Source organism: Dipodomys merriami, unplaced genomic scaffold, assembly GCF_024711535.1.
Source record: "Dipodomys merriami isolate MVZ:Mamm:240054 unplaced genomic scaffold, mDipMer1.0.p SCAF_90, whole genome shotgun sequence".
Taxonomy (NCBI): Eukaryota; Metazoa; Chordata; class Mammalia; order Rodentia; family Heteromyidae; genus Dipodomys; species Dipodomys merriami.
The window spans coordinates 273755-291328 of record NW_027206513.1 but is presented as its reverse complement, the minus strand read 5'-3'; the positions used below and the strand labels follow the sequence as shown (position 1 = coordinate 291328).

Sequence of the window (17574 nt, the reverse complement as noted above, 5' to 3'; positions counted from 1 at the left end):
CCTGAAAAAATAGGACTCACCAATAGAAACCTGGAGCGGATGGGGGCGGTGCCCTGAGGGGGCGGGGCTTCGAAGAGCGGCTGGAGTGTGACGCCCGGAGTCAGTCAGCACCGGGAGCGCGGGGTCGAGAGTGCTGTCCCGGGTCCAGGGTCTCCGGACGGGCGGCGCAGGACCTCGCCCGGCCATGGGTAAGCAGCACCGAGGCCGGGGCGGGGGGGAAGCGGGGGGTCGGTGGGGGGGTGAGGCGAAGCTCGCGGCGGCGGGTCTCTTTTGGCCCTCAAGGAGGTGGGACCGCCCTTGGGGGGCTGAGGGGACGGGAGGTGGGCTCGCGGGGCCGGGGTCCGCGGAGGGAGCGCGGGTCGGGGCGCTGGCAGCCCGCCCGGCGCGGGGCGGGAGGCTTGGGTGTCTTCGCGCGCGCTCTCCGAGAAAAGGAAAGACAGAAAAGAAAAAGTTGGGGCGGTCAGGGGCTTCCCGGGCGTTTATCTCGAAACTCTCGTCGGCGTCTCCGGACTGAAATTTCACCGAGCCCCGGACGGTTCTGTCTTCCCACTTCCTGCCGCGGTTTCAGTCTCGAGCTGGGCTCAGCTAATTTGTTGTGACAGCTGTCAGCAGCAGTTCCTCTGCCTCCGGCCGCTCTGTCCCCTCCCCCGTGACATCCCCGGGCTTCTCAGAACCCGCCGACGCGGCCTGCGGGCGTCCGGGGCCCGCAGGCGTCCGGGGCCCGCAGGGGCCGCTGGGCGCGGGGCGCTTTCCACGCCGGCCGCCGTTTCCTGAAAGTGACTTCGCGGGTATTTGAAGAACTTGCTCGATGCGCTTTGAAGAATGCACGGTTCCTCTTTCGGCGCTGCTGGTTGGTCGGGTTTCTAGTGCTTTTCTTCGTTCTCCTCGCCTTTCTGATCTCCTCTTCACGCCCCCCCCCCCATCCCAGCTGGAGGCAGGACGTTTTCCTTTGCGCTCCTCTTTTTTTCCCTGACTTCCCCCTTCTTTTCTACCGTGTCTTCGGAAGGGACAGGCTGTGGCATTGATGGTGATGCGGGGAGGAGGCAGAGGGCTGAAGCGCAGGCTGCTGGCATGCTAGGAACACGACCCGCCTTGCAGTCGGCCTTGCCTGGGGGCGCAACCCAGGCCACACATCCCCAATATTCCACACTAAGAGTTATCCAGGTGGGGGGGTCTCACCGCCCTCCACTCCTACCCATGCTGGCGACCTGGATTCAGGAAACCCAAGGGCTTAGGGAGGTCCCAGTGTCCTTATAATGGCCTATTCACCTTACCTTTGTACAAAGGCAAGCTTTGGGGCCTTGGGCCTGCGTGGAAAGATCCACAGGACAAAGAATCTCACAAAGGAAACAGGTGCTTCTTGCCCCCTGCCCGATCCCACTGTGGGGAACGGATGAACATGTGAGGGTCTCTGTACTAATTGTGCCAGGGGAGGGAAAAGTGGGAGAGATGGTCCGTTCCCTACAGAGCTGAGTTGTAGAGTCCAGTCTGACTACCTAGGAACTAGAACTTGACATGACAGAGGAAGAAAGGGCTTTAGAATCAAGCCCCTCTAGTTTTGATTTACAGTCAGAGAATCTGAGGCAGGGAAACCAAGTCTAGCAGTGAGGGACAAGCCGCCAAGGCTCCTTGCCCCTCTTTCCCTATGGTCTTCTGTTTCCTGGGTGGAAAACTGCCCTGGAGTGGCCCACAGTCCCTCTTAGGCTGGTGCAAGGGACTTGGAGGGCCACAGTGTGGTGGGGTTGTACAAGGGAAGTGGAAAAGCTGAGGGGTTAGGGTGCCCCTTGCAGGGGTTCTGGCTGTGTGGTTGGGACACTTAGCACCTCTGAGTCTTGTTTCCCCTTGGTGGTAGGGGGTTTATCCATAGATGGAATTGTTACTATTACCATCAAACATCACCCACACTGGGTGGGGAGAGATGGTAGGGGTTCAACCTATCCTGGAATAGGATCTTTTAGGACATCCCAGAGCTGAGTGGCCGTGGGGCCTGGAAATGAGTACTCTCACATTTGGTGCTACCATGCCCTGTGCTTTTGTCACCTCTCTGAGCTGTTGCCTTGGCCCAAGCTGCTTACAGATCCTTCACGTCCCTCTCCCCCACCCCGAGCCGAGGTGTGGAGGCTGGGCTGTGGCTGGTGTTATATGCTAGGTCCGCAGGGTATGTCCAGCTTGTCTGTCCTCAGTGCTGGCTTTTAGCAGCTCCCTTTCCTAACCCACCCACTGGAGCAAGCCCCAGCAGCAGACTGCCAGGCAGACTGCTCCTGGGCCACAGAGTGGACTGGCTGCTTCAAAGGCTGTCTTTGTTTCCATTCCAGCTGGAGCTAAGAGAAACTTAAGCCAACAACCTCAGGCAAGGGGGTGGGTCCATGTCTGCTGGTTGTTATTGAGACAGTTGTTGCAATTATTGTTGTAATCTACGCAATCTTCCTAGTCAGTGACTTTTCATGAAAGGAAGTGTCACTTCCTTCCTATCATACCGAGAGGGAGTGGGACAGGCAAGAAAAAGAGAGGGAGGGTAAGGGGTACCCACACTCAGCCTGTAGGTCAGCTCAAAGCTATGTGGTCTTGGGCTAGGCTCTGGTCCTCTCTGGACGTCAAGAGTATTTGAGATCAAATAGGCTCATCCCAAATACCCAAGCTGATGTTTAGAGAGTTCTTTGGTGTAGTAAGCTACGGGGGGGGGGGGGGGGGGGGCGGGGGGGGCTGGACAGGACCTGCTGGTTCAGATCTCATTGAGGAGGTGTGCACACACAGGCTCCATTGTAGTTTGTGGGGGAGCGTCATTTCATGCTTTCTTCTGCTTAGAATACTGGCCATTAGGCCAGCACACACATCTTCCAGTGGCAGACTTGGTAAATGATGCGCCTGTGTGGTTCCCAGCACTCTCCTCCTCCTGCCCAGTCTCATCTGATTTCAGCTCTTGTCTGAAAGGGCTAGAGGACAGACACACAGGGGGTGTGATTTCCCCATGGCCTCCATGCTGTTCCTATCCAACTTCTGCCATGGATAAGCCCAGGGGAGACATCTTGAGTTATGTTCAGTGACTCTACCACTGGGAGCCCCCACTGTCTTCACTTTCTTCCCTTTGCATAGATCCCCTGTCGCTTGTCCCAGGTAGGCTGAGCCCCGGCCAGAAGCAGCCCTTGTATCAGGTGGGAATTCCTTAAGGGATTCTCAGTAACTATCCATCATTCTTCTCCTATGAAGGAAGATTAGTGAGAGACCCCAGGGCCCTGGGGGTCTATGAGGCCAGGGATGTGGATTTACAGTGGTAGAGGTTTGCTCCTTCCCACCTTGGGTCTGGCCAATTGAGCTTTTATACAAACCTGCTCATGTTAGCAGAGTGACAGACGGATACAGATCCACACAGGAAAAGTGGGAAACTTTGTACCCTTAGCCTACATTCAGAAAGCTCTAAATGTTGGGATTTGGTATCTTGGAACAGTCCAATTTCTCTGATTCAGAATCATAGCTCTGCCACTGGACAGCTGTGTAGCCTGAGGCAAACTGTTGAACCTGTCTGAGCCTCAGGTATGAAGTCTGTTAATCATCCCTGGGCTGGGGTGATTCAGGAAAGCACTTATAAGATGCCTTGTCCAAGGCTGGCCAGAACATTTCTTTGAGTGATGGTAGACCTGTGGTTTATAAAGGGAAGGAACTTACTTTTAGGAGCATGCTCTACTTACAGTGAGTGACTGAATGGAAGCCCTTTGCTGTAGTTTAGGATGTGAAGGTTGAGCTGCCTCATTCACAAGCCATGGAGCTGGGCAGACATCAAAGTCATAACCCATGAGGGGCTTGGGCAATTCTCCCTGCCCCACCCACATGATGCCTAGGTTGGGCTGGGTACAGGCTCATCTTCTGGCCCAGTATCCCATCTCCCTTGGTCTTCCTGACTGCAGTGGATGAGAAGTGGAAGGGGCTTGTGGAGTACAGTCCTATGTTGAGTATCACGGCTTTTCTAGTACTATTGTCTAACTGCACAAAATTCTAGGATCAAAGTAGGAATAAATTAGGTGGGAAGGACACAGGGCCCAGGAAGGAACTTCTGCCAACCTCAGAGGGCTCCCTGAACTAGTGGAGACATGTGGTCTTAAAAAGAAGGGTACATTGACAAAACTATCATTTTTCCTCAAAGTAGCTTCTAACTGCAAATGCCATTCCATCAAAACCCCACTGGTATATTTATTTATTAATTTACTCATTTATTCATTTTGTAGAAAATATGGCCACATTATCCTAAAGTTCAGATGAATTTTTTGATGGTTTTTTTTTAACTATTTGTTTGTTTTTTGTTTTAGTACTGAGTATTAAATCTAGGATGTTGCATTTGCTAGGCAAGCACTTTGCTACTGAGCTACATCCCAGCTCCAGGTGGAATATTTTAAAAAGAGAGCAATAATGAGAGACTTGCCCTCTGAATAACAAATTGTTTCATAAAGCTACCAGCATTCCACAGTGAATGGAAACAGAACAGAAAGTGTAGAAATAGTTCCAAAGGGGCTCCTTATTTGCAGTGGGATTGTGGGGAAGTAACATTTCAGGAATGTTACTGGGAGAGAGGGGTCACTCAGAGAGTACTGACACCCTAACTAGTGTATATGTGGGGGTGGGGGGATATGGGTAAATCTCCATGTCTCACATCCCACCGCCACCAGATGTAGATTCTAGGTGTGTTACAAGTAAATATTGGAACACCAATCCCCATTATCATTACTGTTTTGTGGACTGAAAAAGTCAGGCCTGAAGGACATTCTTGTGAGAAGAGGCTTCTTTTATTTTTTAATCTTGATCCAACCCTGGGACACTGAGGTCTTGTCTTGGAAGGAACCTTCCATACAAGCTGGGAGCAAGACACTGAGTAACATGACTCATGGCACCCAGGGACAGGTGGATTTCTCCAGCCTCTGCAGGTAGGGAGAGGCTGGACTGTGGGATCACCAGCTTCATAATTCCCTTCCCTCCCTTTTAGAACCAGAAGTGGGGCCTAGCTCACCATTACATGCTTGGGCTCCTCATGAGCTATGAGCTGGGCAGGCCAGAAAATGCCCCCCCTTCCATGTCTTTAACAGTGGATATCAAACTTAATTTTCATCAGAACCCTTTTTACAAATGAAGATTTACATGGCAATGAGATTTATGAATGAGTTGGGTAAAGGTGGGGTTAGGGCAGGTCAGCACTAGACAGAAGACACCTGGAAGAGGGAGACGTGTCTCTCTGCCTCCTCTTCTGCAGAAGTGGGCACCCAGAAGGCACTGCCAGGACAGAAAGAGCGCTAGCCCCGACTGGAAGAGAATGGAGACCAAGTTCATTTGGGGACTCAGAACAGAGAGAGTGTGTTTCCCTGGGAGGCAGGAGGCAGGAGCTCTGATCGCTTTCCCATCTAGGGTTAAAACAGCTTGGATTGGTGACCTCCTTTCCAGGTAACCTGAGTGCCCAACTCCAGGATATTTTTCCTGAGCACAGCCTAGGCAGAGTTCACAAACTCCAGAACTCAAATCTGATAACCCACTGGGATCCCTGTGGGGTAGACTCTCACGATACCCCTTATAGGACCTGAAAGGTCAGTCTTTAAAACACATTCCCAGGGAAGTGGTGCTGTAGCTCAAGTGATAGAATGCTTACCTTGAGATGAAGAGCTCAGGGACAGTGCCCAGGCCCAGAGTTCAAGCCAAACAACTGACAAAATAAATAAGTTAATAAATAAATAAATAAATAAATTTATTAAAATACATTCCTAGATGAGTGATAGTCCAACCACCTATTGATCTGAAGCCCGATGGACACCAACATGCCATTCTGTTTGTATCTAATTTGCAAGGAACCCATCATGCTCAGGAACACTCAGGTGGAAATCCTTCCTTGACCATGGCTAGGATGTGAGGCAGCAAGAAGTAAGGGAGAGAAGACAGGACATATGGAGTGGACAGGCAAGCAAGGTAACAAAGAGCTCATTGCCTCTCTTCTATATTGGAGGAAAGGACTGAGAACTTGGTTGGAAAGGCATCAGGCTTAACGCCAGTTGTTAACCCAGCATTTCTGGAGACTGGTGTGAACTGAATGACTGAAACCAGCAAAGAGGGTGACTGAGTCTCTGTCTTTGATGGGCCTCAGGACGGATGTCTCTCCTGGTATAAATGGACTCCTTATCAGGGTTTTGCTAATGGACCTGTAGTCAGACAGACTTCATTTTGAGTCCTGGTTCCTCAGGGAGACAAGCCACTTGACCTCTCTTGATTGTTTCCCCCTCTTTCAACGGGAACTCTCCTGGGACTAAGTGACAGAATGTGCATGAGAGAGCCAAGGACATTGAGCCAAGGACCTAGACAAAGTGAGTAAGCAGTAGCAGATGGAGCTATCACAGAAAACAAAGATCCTGAAGATCTTTATGCCTCCAGCCCTCTGGATGGTGTTAGTGTGTGTTTATGTTCCTAAAGACATTTTATTTTATTTAAAATTTTTTTTTTTTGCCAGTCCTGGGACTTGAGCTCAGGGCCTGGGCACTGTCCTTGAGCTTCTTTTGCTAAAAGCTAGCACTCTACCATTTGAGCCATAGTACCACTTTTGGCTTTTTCTGTTGATGTGATATTGAGGAATCGAAACCAGAGCTTCCTGCATGCTAGGAAAGCACTCTACCACTAAGCCACATTTCCAGCCTTATTTTATTTTTCTAGTACTGAGGTTTGAAATCAGGTCCTTGTGCTCTTGCTTAATTCCTTTGCTCATGGCTCTACCACTTGAGTCATACCTTCAGCCAAGCTTTTTGCTGATTATTATTTTGTTGTTGGTGGTGGTTGTGGGGCTTGAACTCTGGGTCTGGGTGCTGTCCCTCAGCTCTTCAGCTCAAGGCAAGTGCTCTACCACTTGAGCCACAGCACTACTTCCAGTTTTCTGGTGGTTTATTGGAGCTAAGAGTCTCGTGGGAGCCGGGAAGGTTGCTCAGTGGTAGAGTGCTTGCCTTGCATGCATGAGACCCTGGGTTCAATTCCTTAGCACCACATAAGCAGAAAAAGCTGGAAGTGGCGCTGTTGCTCAAGTGGTAGAGTGCTAGCCTTGAGCTGAAGAGCTTAGGGACAACCCCCAGGCCCAGAGTTCAGGCCCCACAACCGACAAAAAAAGAGTCTCACAGACTTTCTTGCTTGGGCTGGCTTTGAACCACGGTCCTCAGATCTCAGCCTCTTGAGTAGCTAGGATTACAGGCATAAGCCACCGGCACCAGGCTTATTTTTGAGATGGAGTCTCACAAACTTGTCTGCCCAGGATTGACTAAAACACCCTGATCTAAAAACATTCATTTATCTGGGATGGAGGAGGAAATCCTACAGTTTCTATCAATAGGGATTTCTTGTGGATCAGGAGTAAGGACCTGTCCATAACAGATAAACAAGAAGCAAAAGAAAAAAAAAAGGAAGAGGAAAAAACAAAAGAAAAAGTTGTCTAGGCTAGACATAGTGGTCCATGCCTGTAATCCCAGCACTCAGAGGCAGGATTGAGAGTTTGAGGCCAAAGTGGACTGCATAGTGGAGCTCAGTGGTAGAATAGTAGAGTGGGAATTGAATAGAATATGCACAAGTCCCAGGGTTTGATCCCTAGTACAGAAAAATAGATGTTGTACGTGCCTATAATCCCAGCACTTGGGAGGTCAAGGCAGGAAGATTGAGGGTTTGAGGCCAGTTACATACTTAGTGAAATCGTCTCAAAAAAAGAGAAAAAAATGATGTGAGTTCCTGATGCCAGATTTGCTCTGCCAGCCTGCTTCATGGCTTGAGGCAGTTTCCAATGGTTGTGATTTTTGGAATGGCAAAGGAATTGCATTTTTGCAACCCATTGGTTTCCCTAAGTAGAGTGGAATGCATGGCCCCTTTTGCATGGTTGAACCTTGCAAGTAGGCTTATCTGGTGCCTACTTGGATGGTGGGGGTGGATATTGAGGAGCTAGACAAATGACAGGTAGTCCATCAGGATGGCTGTGAGTAGCCAAGGCTAAGACGAGGAGTAGGCTGGCCAAAGCCACCTGGAGGAGGAAGGGACTTGTTAGGAGGGGACTGAAGAGTCACAGAGAGGACAGCAGGAGGCCCAAGTAGGAGCAGAAGCACTCTGCCTACTCAAGGAAATGTCTAGTAGCTCACAATTTATTACTTGTTTTCATCTGGATTATTCTTGGAGGGACAATTGTGTGGTGCTATGGAAGTCCACAGACATGAGGGCATTGGCAGTCTCCCCAATGCTGTTGAGCTGCTGTGAAACTTTCTGCCTGAACACGGGCTGATCATTATGCTCCACCTGGCCTCCTCAGATTGACCCTGATGAAACTTAAAGGGTTTCCCTCAGATGTGGGCAATGACAGGGGAGAAGATCCACTAGGCCAGGACAAGCTGTTGCTGGATGATGGTGGTGATGGGGTGTGTGTCTGTGTGTTGTGTAAAGGAAGAGTCCAACTGCATTCAGGAATGACGGGCAAGTGACACTGGATGGAAGAGCTAAAGACTTTCCCCTCCTCTAGCCCATTGCAGCTACATGCATGCTACATGCATCCCATGTGTCCTTTCCTCTCTTTCTTTCCTCTCTCCTGACAGCACCCTCTGCCAAAGGGAAAAGGAAACAATCAGAGGAGAGTGACTCCTTGGAACTCCCTGTGTCCCCTAAACCCGATGGTGAGCAGAGCAGGAGCCAGAGCCCCGTCCAGCAGGAGGTGAGTTAGGAGACTCCTCGGGCCTCTTCTACATTTTCAGCCTGGCCTGCAAGTGGAATCTGGAGACATCTTGAGCTCTGGGGAGGGAAATGTGCTCCTACCACACATTCTGCAGACAGCTAGGGCCCATTCAAAAGGTACAGGAGCTGGATGCTGGACGGGCAGAGGACTCACATGTCCCCTGTGGCAATGAGTTTCGGCCTTGGAACTTGCTTTTCAAATACTTCAGTACCGAAAGAAATAAAAAAGAAAAGAAAGATAGGAAAGAAAGCAAGAAAGGAAGAAAAAGGAAGAAAGGAAGGAAGGAAGGAAGGAAGGAAGGAAGGAAGGAAGGAAGGAAGGAGAAGGGAAAACAGAATATGCACTATTCACTCTAAGATGTAGAACTACATTTCCATCTATCCATCCAAGCTGATAGCATGGAAGCATCCCCTCTGGGGGATGCAGGCCTCATGGAGTAGGCCCACAGCCCCAGAAGAATCCAATACCCTTGTTCCTTTAACTTGTACCCCAGGGCGACAGGACACTAAGCCTGTGTTCCAGGAACTCAGGCTGCTGGAGAAGCCAAGATGGAGATGTAAAATCAAAAACAAGATAAAGAAACAGCTTAGAGAAGGCAAGGCTGCCCTTGTGGCTGCTTTCAGCCCTCCTTGGCTGTTAGACTCCCATGGAGCTCTGGACTCCAGCCCTGTCCTGAGTCCTGGTCACTAAGCTGATGCCTGTGTTTGTGTGACCAAAGAAAGATGACCGCAGTCCAGGACAGGAGGCTAGGTGCTCTCAGGGAGCCTGGGGTTGGGGCCAGGCACCTCTCCTCACAGCCAATGGTGCCCACATGTCCAGCTACCTACCAACTGGGGTCCATCCCCACTCCTCCTGTTCTCTCCCCAGGACTCCCCCGAGGCAGGCGGGGAGCGGGAGGAGGAGCAGGCCTTCCTGGTCAGCCTCTACAAGTTCATGAAGGAGCGACACACGCCCATCGAGAGGGTGCCCCATCTCGGCTTCAAGCAGAGTGCGTCCCTGGGGTGCAGGCAGGGAGGGGGGCCCGGCAGGGATCCTCACCTAGCCAGGGCAATGGGGAACTCTGGATGCTGACATACAGGGGCTGCAAACAGAAAGGTGCCTCCCTGTAGGCTTAGGGCTGGCAATGGGTGGAGCCACTGGAACAGCCTCTTGGCCACTGGGCCAGTGAGGTACTCACTGGACCAGTCTGCCCGCTGTGTTATTGGCCTGTCTGGGTGTGTAAGGGGCTGCAGGCTGCCCCCACCTTCTGCAGAGGCTGAAAGCTGGCCTGGTCCTTCTTTCCTCTAGTTAACCTGTGGAAGATCTACAAGGCAGTGGAGAAGCTGGGGGCCTACGAGCTGGTAAGGAAGGCTCATTCTGGCTCTCACTATGCCACATCTCCAGCTGCACCCCAGGGCGAGCTGGGGAAGGGGAACGTTAGCTGTCCACGAGAAAGGAAGAGCCGGAGTCCCCAATCCCAGCCCTTGCATGCTGCAGGGAGCAGGGACCTAACCTGCCTGCCGGTGCCTCGCTGCTCCAAGCAGAGTTTTTCTTTTCTTCCCCATCTGTGGTGCCTTCCTTTCCTCAAAACTTGCCTGGGCTAGTAGTCAAGCGGTCCTTGGGAGAAAAGATTGGTGGGTGCTGCGTGGTCCCCTTTAGCATCCCACTTAGCCGCCCCCATCCCTGCAGGGGGGAATCTGGGGTTTCAAGGACCCTGCCACTAGGTGGCACTGTCTCACATGATGACCTTTGCAGGTGACGGGTCGCCGCCTCTGGAAGAACGTGTATGACGAGCTGGGAGGCAGCCCTGGCAGCACAAGTGCAGCCACCTGCACACGTCGCCACTACGAGAGGTATGCAGGATGTACCACAATCTCCCTGGGTAGAAGGCTCAGTGCATTGAGTCCTCAGCTGGGCCAGGAATTGTGTAGCCACGGGAGGAGGAGCGGTGGTCAGCTGTGTGTACTGTCAGGGTGGGGCCTGGGGACACCGTAGGGGACATTCCTGATGGTAGTAGTGATGGGGAACCAGAAGGGCATGGATAGAGCCAGAGGTCAAGCCGTGTGGGATGACCACCAGCTTCCTGTGGTCACACTGACTTCTCCTCAGGCTGGTCCTCCCATATGTGCGGCACCTGAAAGGCGAGGATGACAAGCCACTGCCCCCCTCCAAGCCCAGGAAACAATACAAGATGGCCAAGGAGCACCGGGGGGATGATGGGGCCACAGAGAGACTGAAGAAGGCCAAGGAGGAGAGGCAGGTGGGCCTGGTGAGTGTTGACCCGCTGCCCCTCTTGACTTCTTGCAGCTCTCCTACCTGCCTGGCTGTCTCTGCCAGGCTCCCTGCTTGAAACATTCAGTGCCCGCTGCTAGGGCCTGTCCTTGCCCTAGGTCCTTTAAAGCCCAGCTCACATTCAGTCATCAAGCGCTATGTCTGGATTCTAGGCTGTATCCACCCATAGGACAGGGCACTTTGTGAAACTTTTGCTGTAAAGACTAACAAGGGTCCTGGGCACCCCGAAAACTCTGCTGCATCCAGGTTCCTAGGGTAGGATGCAAGGCCCATCCCTAAGGCAAGGATTTTTCTCATTCTAGATGATTCCAGAAAAGACCAACACAGATGCTACTGACCTGGCACAGCTTCCTAGCCAGGGGCCCTCTAAAGACAGCATGAAGCAGCCAGATCCAGCCTCTGGGCCCTCCCTGCCTTTCGTAGGTACCAGCAGCTGTCCTGAAGCCTACAAGCGATTCCTGTCCGACTTCTACTACAAAGGGACACATGGCATCATGTCACCACTGGCCAAAAAGAAGCTCCTGGCCCAGGTCAGCAAAGTCGAGGCCTTGCAGTGCCACGAGGAGGGCTGTCGCCATGGGGCAGATGGCTCTGAAAGGGAGGCCCCAGAGAGTCCTCAGACCCTCAGAGGGCTAGCTGAGCACTCAGAGCACCAGCTGACCCCTCAGGAGAGACTGCAGGCCCCTGGGAGCAGCGTCAAGGCTGAGGTTCAGGCAGGGCCCTGCCCCACCGCCCCCATCTTCACAGGCTGTTTCCACGCCTACCCTACCGGAGTTCTGAAGCCTGTCAGCCAGCACCCCTGGGACTTCTCCAGCCTGAAAGACAGAGTACTCCTGGGGCCTTCTAGCAAAGAGGAGGGGCTACCAACCCAAGAGCCCCAGCTGGGGTGGGGTGGGGATGCCAGCCGCCCCTCTGCATTCCAGAAAAGCAGTTCCAGGAAGAGCAGCTTCTACCCTAAGCCCAAAGCCTGCTGGGTGTCCCCCATGGCCAAGGGCACCGCTGAAAGCCTCTTGCCCCTGTCTACCCACCACAACATCTCAGGCCTTGGCCACAAGCGCAGCCTGGAAGAAGATGGTTTTACCCATGGTGGTAAAAAACTGAGGGCAGTGACTCCATTTCTGAAGGAAGTGGATACCAAGGAATGTGGGGTTAAGCCTACAGCACCTGGCCTGGCTGTCTCCTGCCTGCTGGGCCCAGGCCTGGGGCCTGCTGCCCCAGAGGCCTACAGGGGTACCATGTTGCATTGCCCGCTCAACTTTGCTGGCACCCCAGAGCATTTGAAAGGCCAGGCCACACTCCCCTTCAGCCCCCTGGTCATCCCAGCCTTCCCAGCCCACTTCCTGGCCACAAGCCACTCACCTGTGGCCACTGGCTTGATGCACTTCCCCCCTACCTACTTCGACAGTGCCCTCCGCCACAGACTTGGTGCTGCTCCATCTGCCTGCCACATACCGCCTGTCACTACCTACACAGCACCCCCCTTCTTCCACCTCAACACCAGGCTATAGGCTCTAACCTATGGCATGTACTTTGCTGTGGAGGGTCTGATATGGCCCAAAATGGGCAGCCACTGCCCAGACCCTGGGCCGGAGCCCATTGTCCAGGACACCTGGGCTGGGCAGGCTGGCACAAGGAGAGGCAATGGGAAAACTGGATTTGTTTCAAGAAAATAGCCCCAGAGGCTTGAGTTGTGACAAGACCTGAGAAGAGGATAATGCCGCCCCCCCCCCCCAAACAGAGGCCAGGATCTGGGTGAGGGTCTTGGGAGTCAGATGGCAGCTCAAAGAACCCAAGTTGCCCACAGAAAGTCCAATAAAAAGTGGGATTGCACCCAGCCTTGCCATGCACAAGGACTCTCGTGAGTGCAGGTGAGCTGGGACCAGGCTCGTGGGTGGGGTTATCAGTCTGAGCAAAGGGGACAAGCAAATGACATCTAGGGGCCTCATTGCCACCACCCCTCTGAGGAGTGGACCCACAGCAAATCTCAGCCTGGGTGTGGTTCAGTAGGCCTTGCAGTGCATCCTGGGTCTTCAGTCCACTCCCAGATTGCTAAGCCTCAGGCAGGTGTGCTCCAGCATAGGCTTGAGTGACTCCAGTACTTGGCTAAACAGCAAGACTCCAGATTCTCTACCACATGTGCCCTGCATCTGCTAGCCAGCACTGGGAGGGGAGTTGCTTGTTTCGAGACAAGAGTCTTACTGTGTTACCCATGTTGGTCTTGAGCTCCTGGGTCCAAGAGATCTGCCTGCCTTAATCTCCCCAGAGCTGGGACTATTAGCACGTGCCACTACACACAAAAAGAGGGGACTTTTAAGGGTGTAAGCATGAAGGTGCTCTGGAGGCAGATACAGATTTGGGAGCCCTGCTGCTGAATGCTCTTCAGCAATCCCTTGCCCCCCGCCCCTTGTCTGCCCCACACAAAAGACTCACTGAATTCACTGAAAAAGGTCATGGACAGGGAAACGAAAAATCAGTCCTGTGCCCAAGCATCTTGGTGTCGGGGTTTCTGAAATGGCTCTAGGGGCATGTGAGACCCTGAAGCCTTGGGCCCTCCTTCCTGCAGTAGAGACAAGGGGTCCCTTTCAGAGGTGTTCTCCAGGAAGTCTGTCCTCAGAACAGCTTTAAACCTGTACCTAGAAAGGCAGTACCACTATGGCCCAAGTGATGGCATTGTGCCAATGTAGGTCAGCAGACCGCTCTGACTATCATGGGAACTCACCAGGCTTCCAAACTCGGACTGTGGGCAGGGAAGTCTTGTGTGATATCCTCCCCCCCTTAGTTCACAACTAGAGAGGCTGGCCAGGATGAGAAGGGGCACTGAGGATGACAGAATTCAAGCTAAGCCACACAATATGTACCAGTGGCAGCTGTCTATGATGGGAGCTCAGTCACAGGCACCCTTCAAGCATGGTCTTTCTCATGCTCCCCAGAGGCCAGTATCTGCTTGACCAGCCTTGAGCTCCTGACTCATGCACTGGCCCACTGCTCCAACCTGTCCCAACCTATGGAGCCCAGTGATTGGCAAAGAAGGGGAGCGCTTGAGTTTTCCCAGGTTCCTGACAAATGTCCTGGTAACTGGGCTGCAGATCCTGGAGTCAGATAATGGACAGGTGAAGGCTGTTATGCATGAGGTCCTGCCTGCTATGTGGCAGGGTCACTGGAGTCTCCATCTACAAAGTGCCATTGGCCTCACTCGCACAAATGGGGGCAGGTGGTAGGGCAGCAAGGCTTGCAGATTGCTCTGTGCTGTGACAGTGGCACCCTCTGGAGGCAGGCCTAGGAAATACACCTCTCATGAGCATCGGACTCTAGCAAATAATAATAAATAATAATTTCAAGGAAAAATGGCTATTGGGTTTCTCTTGGATAACCAGAATTCTATCCTACATGGAACCATTTCCTAAGGTAAGTAGTGGTGACTGCTGCTTGGACAGCCCCTTTCAAGCTCAAAACTGAAGGAACAGCCCCATACCACGAACCCTGGGTCCCACTCTTCATGCTGGAATGCTGATGCTGTCCAGTCACTAGGTGGCTGCTTCTGTGCTATTGAGTCCTGAGATAGACCAGGGCAATTTCCTAAGCAAATAACTGCAAGAATGTGGAGAATGGCACTGATCAGCAGTACAGAGGCCTTCAGAGCAGGAGCTCAGAGGAGTCACGGGTTCCCCATGCACAGCTCAGCTCAGGCCCCTGTCCTCCCCACTCCTGAGGTTTGAGCAGCATCTGCTCTAGGTGTATGTGCACAGCAGCACAATGACCAAGATAATTTGAATGCTCCCTGTCCTGGAATGTGGTAGAGTTCAGTTCTGGAGATTGGCAAAGGCAGATGATGGTGTGCATATGCTCTGCCGCCTCCAGGGGAAGTTCTGTCTCCCCAATTTCTCAGGGGACCCCAACCACTACGGGAAAGCCAGCATCACCTGCCCCAGCAAGGGTCTCTGCAGCCACTTGGCCCTTTCTGTGGGGCTCCCATGGGGAGAAAGGGACGGGGGTGCTAGAAGGAGAACAGAGAGAAAGGACTCATGCCTCCCTTGCCCAACTTGAGATTCCTGGCTTCATGCCAGGGCCCAGGTAGCCAAGAGACTGGGCTTTCCCAAGGTTTAGTATATCAGTGACAGTTCTTCAGTCTGTTAGTTGCAAGCAGTAGAAACAAAGACAGACCAATGTAGACAGGAAAGAGCCTGAGTGGCTCATGCATGTAGAGTGAGTGGAGCATCAGGCATGGCAGAGGTAGGAGTGTCTGTACTGGGTCCCTCTCAGATGCTGCCGTTGGTGAGCTGGAGTTGGCTCTTCCTGGTGTAGAGAGCACCATGGGCATCTCTTCTCTGTTGGTACTCCATCACACTGTGTTAGTAGCCTCAACTAGGCAGAGGTGAGAGTCTGATACACACCTGAAAAAAAATGTCAGGGATGTTGGTGCATGCCTGTAATCCTGGCTACTCAGGAGGCTGAGGTAGGAGGATCAAGGTCTGAGGCCAGTGCAAATGAAAGAGCAAGACCCAATCTGAAAAACTAGTTAAAAAGCAAAAGAGATCAAGTACTAGTAGCTCTTTATAATCCTGCTTACTCAGGAGGCTGATACCTAGAGAATTGAAGTTCAAAACCAGCCTGGGCAGGAAAATCTACCAGACTCCATCTCCAATTAACCAGCAAAGTGCAGGACTAGGGGTGTGGCTCACTTGATAGAACATCAATGGTGAGCAAAAAAGCCTAGCAATAACACAAGTCCCTGAGTTCAAACCCTGGTATTGACACAGAAGGGGAGTCTTTAACTTCTATTTCCTACATGGGGGACAGGAAATGTTTTTGTTTCCTACTTCTCCCCACCTACTTTATCCTTTTTATTTGTTTATTTTTGTGTGAGCTGGTACTGGGGCTTGAACTCAGAGCTTCACAATCTCACTTGGAGTTTCTGCTCAAGACTGGAACTCTATCACTTGAGCCACACCTCTACTTCCAGCTTTGTGCTGGTTAATTGGAGATAAGAATCTCAGATACTTTTCTGACTAGGCTGGCTTCAAACCACACTCTTTAGGTCTCAGCCTCCTGAGTAGCTAGGATCACAGGCATGAGCCACTGGTGCTTGGTTTCCCTATCTTATTATACAAGCATACATCTTTGCTGAAACTTTTTTTTTTTTTAATAAAAAGTACAGAAGGGTTGGAGTCATGGCTGGCTCAAGCAATGAATCTCAGTTCTGGGATGAACTGTCAGGAGAGAAGCTGACCTTGAGTTCCCTGCCTGCCTGTGCTCCTGAGGGCAGACAAGGCCTGTTGCATCAAAGCGTGTCTGCCAGGTGGACCAGATCACTGAGTATCACCAGGTGCACCACCATCTCTGTCTCCTCATCTTTCATATGGAAGTGAGTCATTTAACCTCAGAGCTGTGGGTATTTAGTAAAAGTGCTGTGTAAACTCAAGTTGGGATGAACATGAGTCACCTCCTTTCCCTGCCCAAGGTTCTGCTTGGCCACCCTTTGCCCTGCCCTTTACCTTACAGCTTTTGAAATTCCTGTCTGTGGTTTGACCACTATCTTCCAGCTTGGCTTCTGAGTCACAGTCATTCTGACCTTGGGGTCTTGTCTATGTTTGGGTCAAAATGGCAAGTCAGTTTCCCCCTGGGTACCAACTCGGGACTAGTTGATCATAGTTGTCTGAAGCTTTGGGTTGACTCAGTCTGATGCAATTGATTAGTAATGTCTGCCACAGCCCTGGGAAGGGGAGTATAAGCTCATATGCCACATAGGTGTCATCTCTGTTTGTGTGTACAATGATTTAAGTGGTACCTGATGATGGACCGTTTAACACAGGTTCCTGATTTCACTGCCACATCTCAACCACAGCCCCAGTGGGGTGCTGCTGCTTTTCCTCCTACATGTGCAAGGGTTGTGGGGAAGTGGCTTGACATCACTTGCGCTTGAGCTGCAGACTTTGATGATAGATAGTAATCAGGGAGGCAGCCTCTTGGGAGAAGTCCAGGTTAGCTATTCCAAAAAAGAAAGAGGAAGAAGCTGGGCACTGGTGACTCTTGCCTAAAGTCCTAGCTACTCAAGGCTGAGATCTGAGGATTGTGATTCAAAGCCAGCCCAGGCAGCAAAGTCTGTGACTTCTTTTTGTTTTTGAAATGTGAACTCAGAGCCTCACTCTTGCTCCACTTGCTTGCTTACTTGGTTGGTACTCTACCACATGAACCAAACCTTTGACCTGGATTTTTGCTGGTTATTTTGGATATGGAGTCACAAAGACTTTTCTGCCTGGGTGGCTTGGAACTATAATTTACTGAAACTTTGCCTCCTCAGTAGCTAGGATGACAAGCATGAGCCAGCAGCACCTGGTTAACATTCTTGCCACCAATATGTCCCTATGACTGATCCTGAGATAATCAACTGAATTAATGACTAACTAGACTATGGACAGACCAGGATGACCTTGAATGTCACCATGGAAATCCACAATCTTTTGTTTTTGTTTCTACTTCCTATAGAATATTGACTCTGACTTGTAGATGAGGATGAGAGGAAAAAACTGGGAGAGAGCAAGGGAAAGGGTAACATTGTCTAAAAAGAAATGTATTCTTGGCTGGGAAGGTGG

The 17574-nt window shown here is 51.6% G+C and overlaps 1 protein-coding gene across 3 annotated transcripts; it reads left to right on the top strand.

The window, feature by feature from the left end:
- The first annotated feature begins 97 nt into the window (after positions 1 to 97).
- Positions 98 to 14316, top strand: Arid5a (AT-rich interaction domain 5A). 3 transcript variants are annotated; one of them, XM_070013373.1, is made up of 8 exons: positions 102 to 188; positions 5823 to 5940; positions 8577 to 8692; positions 9581 to 9701; positions 10001 to 10053; positions 10448 to 10545; positions 10802 to 10961; positions 11287 to 14316. In XM_070013373.1, the coding sequence occupies exons 2-8, from the start codon at positions 5919 to 5921 to the stop codon at positions 12490 to 12492; spliced, it is 1776 nt and encodes a 591-aa protein (XP_069869474.1). In that variant the 5' UTR covers positions 102 to 188; positions 5823 to 5918; the 3' UTR covers positions 12493 to 14316. The 3 variants fall into 3 exon arrangements, with proteins under 3 accessions (XP_069869475.1, XP_069869474.1, XP_069869476.1); XM_070013374.1 differs by lacking the exon at positions 5823 to 5940 and having other exon boundaries at positions 98 to 188; XM_070013375.1 differs by lacking the exons at positions 102 to 188; positions 5823 to 5940; positions 9581 to 9701 and having other exon boundaries at positions 8662 to 8692.
- Positions 14317 to 17574: the final 3258 nt, after the last annotated feature.

Excerpts from the sequence above, each read along its gene's own strand:
- Arid5a (XM_070013373.1), top strand. The coding sequence starts at position 5,919 with ATGGAGTGGACAGGCAAGCAAG. Across the intron at positions 5,941-8,576 it reads GGAGTGGACAGGCAAGCAAG|CACCCTCTGCCAAAGGGAAA; the intron begins GTAACAAAGAGC and ends CTCTCCTGACAG. Across the intron at positions 9,702-10,000 it reads CCATCTCGGCTTCAAGCAGA|TTAACCTGTGGAAGATCTAC; the intron begins GTGCGTCCCTGG and ends TCTTTCCTCTAG.